Source organism: Corythoichthys intestinalis, chromosome 9 (genome assembly GCF_030265065.1).
Source record: "Corythoichthys intestinalis isolate RoL2023-P3 chromosome 9, ASM3026506v1, whole genome shotgun sequence".
Lineage (NCBI taxonomy): Eukaryota > Metazoa > Chordata > Actinopteri > Syngnathiformes > Syngnathidae > Corythoichthys > Corythoichthys intestinalis.
In genome coordinates, this window is record NC_080403.1 from 42,751,361 (window position 1) to 42,764,367 (window position 13,007).

The 13,007-nt window shown below is 39.6% G+C and overlaps 1 protein-coding gene across 5 annotated transcripts in view; it reads right to left on the minus strand.

Moving 5' to 3' along the window:
• The window catches only part of dip2bb (disco-interacting protein 2 homolog Bb), a 145,589-nt gene that overhangs the window by 31,813 nt on the left and 100,769 nt on the right, over positions 1–13,007 (minus strand). For 4 of the 5 annotated variants that reach the window (XM_057845157.1, XM_057845155.1, XM_057845156.1 and 1 more), the window contains 12 exons: positions 11,769–11,879; positions 11,560–11,683; positions 8,796–8,905; positions 6,814–6,916; positions 6,662–6,726; positions 6,001–6,094; positions 5,810–5,929; positions 5,622–5,736; positions 2,772–2,911; positions 2,551–2,687; positions 2,393–2,473; positions 2,193–2,320 (listed from right to left, as the gene is read on the minus strand). In XM_057845157.1, coding sequence (XP_057701140.1) covers positions 2,193–2,320; positions 2,393–2,473; positions 2,551–2,687; positions 2,772–2,911; positions 5,622–5,736; positions 5,810–5,929; positions 6,001–6,094; positions 6,662–6,726; positions 6,814–6,916; positions 8,796–8,905; positions 11,560–11,683; positions 11,769–11,879 — 1,328 coding nt within the window. Of the gene's footprint in view, positions 1–2,188; positions 2,321–2,392; positions 2,474–2,550; positions 2,688–2,771; positions 2,912–5,621; positions 5,737–5,809; positions 5,930–6,000; positions 6,095–6,661; positions 6,727–6,813; positions 6,917–8,795; positions 8,906–11,559; positions 11,684–11,768; positions 11,880–13,007 lie in introns of those variants that run through there. The other variant, XM_057845158.1, reaches the window with a different exon arrangement.

A 13,007-nucleotide genomic window follows, 5' to 3' on the forward strand; every position in this document is an offset into this window, starting at 1 on the left:
AAAAAATATATATATATTTGATTGCTTTTGTGTTTGCAAGTGAATTCATTCTGCAAACGGTATACAGTGGTACCTCTACATACGATCGCTTCGACACACGAACTTTTCGACATCCGACGTAAAATTTGACTCGCCATTTGTTTCTACATCCGACGACATGCTCGAAATACGACGACAATGGCAGCACCGCAGACGAATGCACGGTGGATTTTCTTGTGTGACAAATCAACACAGGTTTCAGAAAAGGTTGGTACAGGTGGTGAAACAAGGAAAAAGTTGACGCTTACCTTCTAAATAAAGATGCAAATGACAGAAAAATATGAGCGTAGGGTGGGCATCCGTGAAATGGCTCAACAATACATCTCCACGGTCCTCCTCCGACCATCGTTCGCCAGTCTTTATAAGTTAAGCTGACAATTCTTATTGTGGTAACATCTCCAGAGAAATCGCCAGCTTCGCCACGTTTTCAGCATTTCTTTCACAACTTATTCAACACAAAACGCCTGCTGTCTGCCGCAATTGACGATGTTCTCAAGAAAGCATTGAAAGCGAAAGTAAACTTTCACCCGCTCCCCTCCCTCTTTGTCACGTCAGCGCCGCGGTGCCTTCAGGTACAGAAAAAAACGTCCGCCTTATTAGAACCCGTTTCGTTACACTATTAAAGGAATTATTATTATTATTATATTATTAATCCGATTTTTATTTATTATTTATTTGTTTTGCTATATGTAATTGCCATTTGTAATAGTACCAGCAGTATTTTTTAAGGATTTAGTGCAGGTTTTTGGGCTGTGGAACGAATTAATGGAATTATAATGTATTCCTATGGGAAAATCCTGCTCGACATACGACCATTTCGACTTACAAACAAGCTCCTGGAACGGATTAACTTCGTATGTAGAGGTACCACTGTAGTTTGAAATTGGTCTCCTTTCTCAACACATATATTGTTACAATGCACATTAGCGGTGTGCCAAAAATATCGATTATTAGATGCATCGAGATTCGACACGCGACCATTAGAATATGATTCATAAATGTTCAAAACAATTTTCCCTAACAACTTTATGACAGCTGCTAGTAGCGGAACGAAATTCAAGACACGCCTGCCGCCTTTAATGGATGCACGCACAACATTATGATGGATGCAGCTAAAGTTACTGAAGGAGAGATTTACTCCTTTTCAAAAGACTCAAAAATAAATTTGTGTATGAGACAGGCAGGCACCCGGCGGTCATGCTTTGGGTCCTGTTCTGTGCACAAGTTATTTTTTTAGAGCGAGAGGGGAAGAGAGTTAGTTCGTTGCTCATTGTCTTTCAGTTGTCCAGCAGTAGTTTCAAGTCATGTCAATTGAAAAATGTCCTGAGTGTGTTGCTAAGTCCCGTGTGCGTCTATAAGAGGTGAGTACAAGAACTCTCTTGTGCTGTTTAGCCTTTACTGTTGTTATTTTTGAGATGTTAACAATTAGTGCCGAGCGGGAAGCTAATTAGCGAATTCGCTAACGTGTATTTCCATGTCGATTTGTGCATTGTTTGTTGGTGTACAAAAGTTACTCCATATGGAGAACGTGTAAACAATAATTAAGTACAGCGGTAACACTACAAACATGCGAAATAGTACAGAAATCTGTGAAAACAAAGTATATTGGTTAAAAGAAGTCTTATTTCTAAAGACACTTTGTTTTCAGATAATGTGGAATTCATTCCACCTGTTTAAATGTAATTGTATTGTTGAAAGAAATAAGTACTGCCTTTGAAACAGCTAATGTTTTTGCACATTCTTGTGAAAAAGAGCATCTCAAGGTCAGCTGCTTGTTGTATGCATGTTGAGGAATAAGTATTGCCTTTAAAATGGTTATTGTTTTTGCACTTTCTTGTAAAAAAAAAAAAAAAAAAAGCTTTTTGTTGTATGGGCATGTTTCCATCGTTCCTGTTGAATCATTAGGATATTTTGAATAAATAATGGATATAAATTTGTTTGGCTACATTATTAATTAGTAATGTATGATTGATCGAAAATCGTGACAATCGTGTTAATCGTCAATACCGTGATCATTGTACAATAATCGAATCGTAGCACCCTGAATCGTAATCAAATCGTGGGGTGCCTAAGATGGCACACCCCTAATGCATATGCAGTAAACCGCCACCGCGTCTAAACGGAGCCAAAGCAGTAGATAACCACCCTCTCACCTCCCACGATACACTGTCTTGACTGGCTCCACAGCAAGTGCGGTAGCCACAAGGTCGTCGGCATTGTGTCTCCGTCCGCTCACTTGGAGCAGTCCCTCCATTTTCCCGACCACAAAGATCAAACTGCCCTGTGATTGCACAGTGCGTTGTTACAAAGAAGGCTCATATTAGCACAGCTGTGATGAAATACTTTAACTTACAGGCCCAACAAAGCCCAGGAGTCCGGACCGCACAAATGGAATCTCTCCGATGGGAACTCCGTTAGCATTGACCGGTATTACCTGAGCAAGAGGACAGAAGGGGTGGCAAAATGAATGACTTAATCTGAGTGGGGGGCTTTTTCACTCCACTTTAATACCTCAAAAGTATTTTTGGTCACCCCAGGAAGACCATAGTACATGGTGCCTCCAGCCCGGGAGTTGATTATAATCTCGCCTATCTCATCTGTTTTACACAACTGAGGAGGTCCGTCTGGTTTGACTATGCACATCAGAGCTAAATACAAAGTGGGGAAAAAGGATATTTAGAGCTTATTTTCCACAGTTTTCTGTAGCTCATTCTCTTGTACTCTTTGCTCACCTCCAGGCATGACATGCCCTACATCTTGCACAGTGAGAGCAGAGTTCTTGTCCTCTGTGTTGACCCTGATGACGCCATGGCTAAGGCCTCCTAGGGAAAGGACAGCACGGGCAGGAAGCGGCGCCCCAGGTAAACCCGGTCTAAATAGTAGAGGGTTGACCAAACAATTATTAGTCATCAGCAACACAATTATTGACTGATGGGCAGAGGGAAAATTCATTTTGATTTTAAATTGTAGCCCTTACATCATTTTCGGTAATCTACAGTATTTAAAGTGCGTACGACAGGAGGAAAAAAAAGTCTTAAATAGGATTATTATGTGAATTTGAATCATATTTTGAGACGATTCGACTATATACAACAATTTAGCAAAGAGCAGATGACGAGAAATTAGTCTTAATCTGCCGGTTAGCCACGCCTACCATTATAGGGCTCTAGCGTCCCGAACAGGTGGATGACGTCAGCGGAGTCACGATTTCATCTGATTTCGTATGCAGCCCATTGAGGGGGAATTATTCACAACGAGAATAACGCGACGAAGAGAGCTGCAAAATGTCATTGTTTCAGTCTCTCTACTCCAATATATTTACAGGATATTCTTTTTATCCAAGTATTTTTCCCCAATTGCTACATAAATGGCATGGTCATGACAAATAACAGCCTTGTGCTAAATGGAATATGAAATAATAAAAATGCAATTATTCAGGACGACATGGCAAAATTACTCCATCATGGTCAAAACTGTTGACTTCACCTTTACTGTCGCACCTCCCCAACGATATTTTATGAAACCTAAATCGGGCTTATGTCATTTCCCTTCCCCGGCTTCGGAGAATGTAAACAAACCAAGAGGCGTGACGGCTAGCCGGCATGCTAACCCAAACCGAGTGATGTTTCAAAGTCTTCGAAGCGGAAAATCACACATAACTAGCCCGGATCATTTCACATGACGACTGTGTTGTCAATAGTCATCGCCGATCGGCAAACCGCCCGGCGGAGAGCAATTTACAGCTCGTTCCCCGGAGCAGTTGTTGTGCAGCTAACGTGCAGCTAATGTGCATGAGGAGAGCTTTTTACATGCCTATCAATGATCAAACGTAAGTAGTCTAGGGCTGCAGCTATCGAATATTTTAGTAATCGAGTAATCGACTGAAAACTCTATCAATTAATTGAGTAATCGGATAAAACATTTTTTTCGAGGTAAAGAGCAATTATGAATATAGATGACAAAACAAACCAAAAAAAATTCATCTGATATTGAACCATTTTCAGTCAATCAATGACTTTATTTTCCATGTACATTGTTGAAAACAGCCAACAATTGCGTCTCAAATGTGACTTAAAAAAAAAAGACTAATTCACTGCTTTCACTCAAAAAACGTTTAGATCTTATAAAAAATATATTTATTTCTTACCTAAAAATGTAATTACGCTTGACAACACACATTACTTAAAAGTTAGGTGTTTTTCCCCACGTGTTTCAATTGAATTTCCACTTATGTCAAGCTACTATAAGTTCTAGTTAGGTTTTAAGTTATTCTAAACTGTAAGTCATGATAGGATTTTGAGTTTTTTCAGTGTACAAAATAAATGTTGTGCTGTATTGGTGCACATTAGGCAATCACTACTGAGCTCAAAATGACAGCATTATTACGTTTTTAATTTACACCCTAATCACTCTACAGCGCTGTTTTCACAGATTAAATAAAGCCTGTATATAAGAGTTCGCCACACATCGACAGTAGTCATAATGAATAGAAACCTAGCCCTCCGCAGGGATAACATTACGTTAGCGAGTGACAATAACGTTAATCTTATTTATGAGCGCTGAGAAGTGTACTGCTTTAAGATGGCGGCTGTTTTGCTAACGCCGCCGAGTCGGTCATTTCGCATCTAGTTCTACGTACATGTGATATCTATGACACGCATACAGACGCTACCTGCTACCACGTAGCAACATGCAGGCGTAGTTTTTAAGCAACGTCCGCGCAGTTTGTAACTGATGTCGGCTGCATTAAGGTTTTTTTTTTTTTTATTGCTTCTTCCTCTACGTCAGCGCGTTGTCCCACATTAAAAGTAGTCCGGGCAAAACGTGATGCTTAGAGCTGGCAAAATTAAACGATTCCTCTAGGTGAATAAAATTACTCGGATCATTTTTTAAACTCGAGTTACTCGAGTTGCCCGAGTATTCGTTTCAGCTCTAAAGTAGTCCTTTATTTAAAGAAAGTTTGTAGTGTTTACTTTGTAATAGCTGTATTCGCGACATAATACAAAACACGACATTCACTCACTTCCTCGTAAGTCCCCTGGCCCCACAGTAGTAGGGCTTGTTTTGACCAATATCCACCGGTCAATGGGAACCTTTTGAAACTCCAAAAAGGCGCACACGCCTCTCCCTCATACAGCAAGATTTTTCTGCAGCCGTTTGGCTGGCGTGATGCGAAAAATAAACGTATTAATCCGCAAAATCAGCTGAATCCTTAGTTCTTCTCATACAACAGTACGGCTGTATAGTGAAGAGGACTCCTTCCTCCGTACGCGTCACAGCGCCCCCTTTCTCAACTCGAGACTGTTGCCGGAAGTCACTCATTTTCATGGCACGGGATTAAAAAAACTAAATAAATATAAAGATTGCTTCCACACACTTCTAAGCGGTCCATTTCATTCAGGAGCATAAAATACCGCGTGTGTTATGAAATAAACATGCTTTTTTGTGTCACAGGCACTTTAAAAGTGGGTTGCAAAAATTGACTGGAAACCTGTCCTCTTGCCAAAGTCATTTGACATAGGCTCCAACTCCAATAAGTGCCATAGCAAACAGATTGTTGCAAATGTGGGTTAGAGACACACCTGCGTATTGCTACTGTCATTGCTTCAGGAGATGTGGCACAGGGACAGATGACCTCAGGCTTCAGGCCATGGGATTGGAAAATGTTCAGGAAGGCATCACAGGAAGAAACCGACCCTGTAAATACAGCCATGAGTAAAATGGGAAGGGCTAAACTGTACAGTGCAAAAAGATCACAAGGATTTCTCACAGGGGTTGGCGCCATCAGCAACAATCAGCATACGTAATGATACCAGGCTGATGTCTCTCTGCTCTCGGTGGGCCATCATGGCCCAATGCAAGTCCCGACATTTCACCAAAGCTAAACGGGCTGTAGAACAATAGTTTACATATCACTTTACAGCATCTTGAGCAAGTAATTATCAAGAGCTAGAATTTTACCTTTGTGAATGTGAACTCTCTGCACCCAAGAGAGAGGACACGCCTTCATAACTGCATATGGAACACTGATAGTGTGGATCCTGTTCATCACAGCCTGGTTAGCAAAAAAAAAAAAGCCTTATGACGCAGCTCATAATGCAGCCAGATATTTTATTCTAACATGGTGATCGAAAATCTTGGGCCAACATATTTTGTGGTGATATGAAACGAGGACAACACCATGGCATGTTCGCGACAGATTTCTTGTGTTAGTACAGTTAGCTCAATTTTACTTGTTAAATTTGATGAAAAACTGCAGCAAACACCTGAATAGCTAGTAAAATCAAAGTATGGTATCAAAAATGTTGTCTTCTCAAAGGTATAATGTATATTTTCAAAATGTTAACAATATGTTTATTATTATTGTTATCTTAGTAACACATGAGAAATATACAAAGACTACTCAGTATAATGGAGGGAATTTGAAAAATGTATAGTGCAAGCATCATCAAATAGCAACTGAGAATTATCAGTATTGTAAATCCACACTAGATTAAATCAAATTATACGTTATTTATAACTTGACATGCCTTTGATTCTGTGCTTAAGTGTGAACCATGCTATTGAAAAGTACTTTATTAAGTCCATGACTATACTCTTGCAACCGTGCACACTCGCTCACCGTGAGAACCCCATGCCAGAGACCCATGTCCTTCTTACAGTCTAAAACATTCACTAATGTTTCACCTGTGACAGATAAATATAGGACATCAAATTTAAGTTGCTGGTGATCGGGACAAAAGAACACAACTAAGCAAGTCCTTGCTGACTCACCCTCGCAATAGTTGCAGGCTTGGGTCAATGCCTGGCAGTGGGTCAGCATGGCAACCTTAGATACTGCCACACCAACCACAGTACCCTCCTTATTTGCTTTGTACTGTGTAACGACGGAGAGAAGCAGCATGAGTTCAACGAGCCTTTTTTTTGCATTCATTTATTATCAAGTGTGAGACATTTTAGCTTGGTAAGCATTGTTTAGCATTTCCATTTGAATTTCTGAATTATCGCACCCGTCTTGTCCCACTAGGTTCCTTTTTACCGATGAATGGAGTACCAGTAGTAGTATTGTACATACTATTTCTTTTGTGGAACTATTATGATGGATTCAAGCTTGCAATTGAGAGGCCTAACATAATGCTAAAATAATAATATAGGCAGTGTAAATTACATATATATTTCCCCAAGTACTCCATCTTCCTCCAATAATCTAAAAATATAAATGTTAGATTACCTGTACCGTAATTTTCACACTATAAGACGCACCTGACTATAAGCCGCTATCCCACAAAATTTGACAGCAAAACTACATTTGTTCATAGATAAGCCGCACTGCACTATAAGCCGCGGCTATCCTCACTGTATTATGGGATATTCACACCAAAAGATATTAACCGGTAACAATTTATTCGACAGCGGCATCATACGACTGTCATAAGACCAAATGAACCACCATGAAGCTTTGAACCAATTGGCTACAAAGCTTCATTGCTTCAAGAAGCTTCATTTGGCCATCACTGCTCCCTTTGGGGATACAGTCAACCTCTGCTGCCACCTGCTGTCAACACTGTTGTTGTCCAACATGCCTCCTAGCATGCATTGCAGCGCTACAGATGTAGATAACAATCATTATTCATGTTGTGTGCTAATCATTTCTGCAGTTACTGTTCCAGTTGTTTCATTAATTGCTAGTTATGGTATTTGGTAACACCTTATTTGACAGTGGCGCAATAAGACTGTTTAGACAATTATAATTATGACACAACACTGTCATGAGTATCATTTAATGTTTATAACAGATGTCTTTTAGTGTCATGCGGCAAATTATCTCACTTTTGAATGGATTTAAAAGCTCCGAGCTGGACATAAATGGAGTTAGTAACATAATTTGCCAGATGACACTTAATGACATCTGTCATAAAGCATTTAGTAATGCCCATGATAGTGTCATGTCTTAATTTTGATGGTTTTATGACAGTCTTATGACACCACTGTGTAATAAAGCGTTACCAATTAATGCAAATAAATCAACAAAAAGCCATACGGGACTGTAAGCCACAGGATTCAAAATGAGGAAAAAAAGTAGCGGCTTATAATGCGAAAATTACGGTAATTATTTCTTCAGTTACTGTTCTAGTTGTTTCATTAATTGATAGTTATGGTATTTGGTAACACTTTATTTGACAGTGGAGCAATAGGACTGTTATTAGACAATTATAATTATGACATGACACTGTCATGAGCATTAATTTCATTTAGTGTCATCTGGCAAATGATCTCAATTTGAATGGATGTAAAAGATCCGAGCTGGACGTAAATGGAATTAGTGACATAATTTGTCGGATGACACTTAATGACATCTCTCACAAGCATTCAGTAATGCCCATGATAGTGTCATGTCATAATTATGACGATCTTATGACGCCGCTGTCAAATAAAGTATTACCTGTTCATTTCAACCCAATTAAATCAATAAATAAGCCGCACTGGACGATAAGCCGCAGGATTCAAAATGAAGGAAAAAAGTAGCGGCTTATAGTCCGAAAATTACTGTAATTGTTAATTAATTCAAAATTCTTCAAAGGTAAATATTGAGAATAAATGGTTGTTTTTCTATTGACTGGAGACAAGGCAAGGACTTCAACCCACCTCGTCCCCATTGAAAATTGGGATAGTGTGTAACTCGCCAGTGGCGCTCATGAAGGACAAGTAATATAGACAAATGTGGATAAATGTTTTAAGAAGAGCAGTTTTGTTACCTCTATGTAGGCAGGGTCTGTGTTGGCTGTCGGGATGTGCGGCTGCCAGTCTTTAGAAGGCTTGGTCAAGTACTTTGAGTCCGTAATCACCCACTTCATCCGAGGCCATCCTGGCAGAGGAAAGTATCAGTGATGGTAAAACCGATGTTGGTTTCATTTGAAAATAAACCTACCAGACTGAAAACATTCTTGTCTGAAGTCATACTTTTTTGAAAGTGTTTTACTTAAGTAAATGTTTCATTGTGGTATGAAAAAGTATATGAATCTTTTGGAATTCCTGCATAAAATCACCATCAAATGTGATCTGGTCTTTGTCAGAATCACACAGATGAAAACACAGTGCCTGCTTTCACTAAAACCACCCAAACGTTTCGTATTTTAATGAGAATAATATGCAAACAATTAGAGCTGGGAGTTTTTGGGCACCTAAAGATTCGATTACGATTCAGAGGCTCCGATTCGATTATAAAACGATTATTGATGCACCCCCCTCCCTTTTTTTTTTATTTAAATGTTTTGAACATTAATTCCAAAATTGTTAAAAAATCCTCTCAGGCTAAACCAAACTACTATTTCAGTATCAAGTTAACATATAACAGTAAACAAATCAACAAAAATAACAGTAAATAAAATACTCCAGTCCCCGTTCTGTATCAGCAGCTTTAAACTACATTCAATTAATTTATTGTCGTGAATCAACTGTTACAGTTGTTAAAGTTGCTCCCGTTATTCCATAATTTCCCTTCTGTCTACTTTTGACATGTCAAAGTTTTAAAACTGTTTCATCATTTAAAGATAGATTCAAGACAAGATTTTGCCGATTTAGGAGTATTTTAGATAAAAAGTTAATTAGATTCGCTACAACAGAGCCTTCTAGAGAAGTCTACTGCTTTAAGATGGCGGCTGTTTACTAACACCGGCAAGTCCGTCATTTCGCATCTCTGTTCAATAATACATGTTCTAACACCGCTGTCGTCTGTCCTTTTGCATCTAGTTCTACATATATATGACATCTACTGTAGCCGTTTGTTTGTAGCAACTAGCAACCGGGCGTTTTTTGTGGCGGCTGTCGGCCGCAGTCAGGTATGATTGTTTTTTTTATCTAGCGGCATGAGTTGAACATGACATTTACTCTCGGTCCGTTCCTCATTGCGTCCCAAAGACCGCGCTGACTGTGTTTTACTTCCGCTTTACCTGGTATAATTCAATAATCGGAATTTGAAAGTTTGTGAATCGTTCTGGAATCTTCCATGGCCGAATTGCGAATAATCTAAGAGTCGGAAATTTCGCACGCCTCTACAAACAATGACAGAAGGGGGAACAAACAAGTAAGTGAACAATCACATTTTATATTTTGTGGCCCCCCTTTGACAGCAATAACTTCAACCAGACGCTTCTGGTAGCTGCAGATCAGTCTGGCACATCGATCATGAATAATCTTTGCCCATTCTTCTCTAAAAAACTGTTGTAGTTCAGTCAGATTCCTGGGATGTCTGGCATGAATCGCTGTCTTTAGGTCATGCCACAGTCACTTTGACTTGGCCCTTCTAGAATGTGTATTTTGTTCTTCTGAATCCATTCTTAAGCAGATTTACTTCTGTGTTTTGGATAATTGTCTTGTTACAGCATCCATCCTCTTTTAGCTTCAACTGTCTGACAGACGGCCTCAGGTTTTCCTGCAAAACATTCTGATAAACCTTTGAATTCATTCTTCCATTAATGATTGCAAGTTGTCCATGCCCCGAGGTAGCAAAACAGCCCTAAATCATGATGCTCCCTCCACTATGCTTCATGGTGGGGAAGAGGTGTTGATGTTGGTGACCTGTTCCATTTTTACTCGACACATGACGTTGTGTTTCTCCCAAAAAATTCAACTTTGGTTACATCAGTCGACTAAATATTTTGCCGAAACTTCTGTGGAGTGTCCAAGTGCCGTTTTGCAAACATTAAACAAGCAATAATGTTTTCTTTAGTCTTTTTTAGGCTTCCTCCGCGGAGTCCTCCATGGACATCATTCTTGGACATAGTTTTACATATAGTTGATGTGTGCCCAGAGATATTGGACTGTGTCAGTGATTTTTGTAAGTCTTTGGCAGACACTCTAGAGGTCTTTTTTACCTCTCTGAGTATTCTGCACTGAACTTTGGTGGACGGCCACTGTCGATTGATGAATATCCAGACTTTTAGTGAGGGTTTTGTATCATTTCCCAACTTTATACAAATCAACAATCCTTGGTCGCAGGTCTTCAGACAGCTCTTTTGACCGAGCCATGATGCACATCAGACAATGCTTTTCATCAAGACATTTCTTACCAGGTGTGTGTTTTATAGTGGGCAGGGCTGTTTTAAACCACTCATCAGTGATTGGGCACACAACTGACTTAAAATGTTTGGTCAAACTTGGTGTCAATTGCTCTTTAAGTCTCCTTAGGCAGGGGGTTCACTTCCTTATTTTCCCCCTTCTGTCATTGTTTGCATGCTATCATTAAAATATGAAAACCTATAAATGTTTGGGTCATTTTAGTTAAAGCAGACACTGTATTTTCATCTGTGTGATTTTGACAAAGATCAGATCACATTTGATGGTGATTTTATGCAGAAATGTGAGAAATTACAAAAGGTTCAGATACTTTTTCATACTGGTGAGCTGTTTTCATATGACAATCATAAAGAATTTGGCCAATTGTGTAGATGCTTGAGATGAAAGAAACGTAGACAAACAGTCATCATTACTGCTGTTATGATTTTACATCCTTGTACTTACCTTTGAACTGCATTATTTCTCCAGTGGGGGTCTTGGGTAGACCCTTCAGACATATCTCGCTGGTCAGTGCCAGGCCCACACCACAACTGCCTAGAAGAAATCCCACCTGGCTGATGCCTGCATCCTGGACGTCCAACACAGACATACACACAAGCAAACGTTTATTCTCTTCATTCCTAAGGAATAAGTACCTTTAATAAACACCTCACCTTGCGGGAGAGTGGCACCTCTATTGGAACAGGTATGACCTCAGCGAGGAGGCAGCCATAGAAAGCCACCCAGAACATACCAGGGTCACTATTGGGGTACACAAGTGCCACCTGCAAAGGCATTAAATGGAAAGTTGGTTGGTGTTTTGAAAAAATCCAAACACCAACAACTTAACAATCACATTATAAAAACCAGTGTTGTTAATCTTACTTTAAAAAAGTAATTAATTACAGTTACAAATTACTTCTCCCAAAAAGTAATTGCGTTAGTAACTCAATTACCTGAAAGTAATTAATTTCTTGGCAAAGTAACTAGTGACAATTTTCATGTTATTTTTTTCTCGGGAAAAAAAAAAAAAAAAAATTCTGAATCAACCGTTAAAGTTGTTAAAATTGCGTTATTGCATTAGTTCCCTTCTGTCTACTTTCGACATGTGTAAGTTTCAAACTGTTTCATCATTTCCATCCAGTTTTTGCTTCGGTTTCCCTAAAATCCGGTCTGCATTTTACGGCACACCTTCAACACACTACATTTACACTACCGTCTCCCAATTTACCGAGAGACTTCATCGGTAAAAATGTCAGCTGTGTGGGATCATTTCACCTTAAAGGACGACAAAGCAGAAGAGGCAGAGTGCAACATATGCCACAATAGAGTCAAGCGTAGTGGTAAAGCTGTAAGAAGTTTTAATACAACCAACCTAATCAAGCATTTAGCGACATACCACCACAAACAATATGAGGAGTATGTAAAGAAAACCGAAGACAAAAAGAAAGGTTCTACGCAACTAACACTGGCAGAAACTTTTGCTATGCGTGACAAACTGGCACTCGACAGTCCCAAAGCCCAGGGAATAACAAGAGTCATTGCCGAAGAATTGATTCTGGATGACGAGCCATTATCTCACGTGAGTAAAGACGCACCATCCAACAATTAGAACCACGGTACAACATGCCCAGCCGTCATTACATCCTTAGCGATTCGGCCGTGGAAGATTTGAGAACGATTCACAAACATCCAAATTCCGATTATTGAAATATGTCAAGTAAAGCGGAACTAATACACCGCGCGGTCTTCGGGACGCAATGCGGTCAGTTTCTCATTTACTTTCGGTGCAATGCGGTACTTTCGGGACCGCATTGCGTCCCGAAAGTATACCTAATGCTTGTCATAGACCCGGGTAATGCCAATGCTCAACTCACGGCTTTAGCTCAACTCATGCCGCTGGATAAAAAACA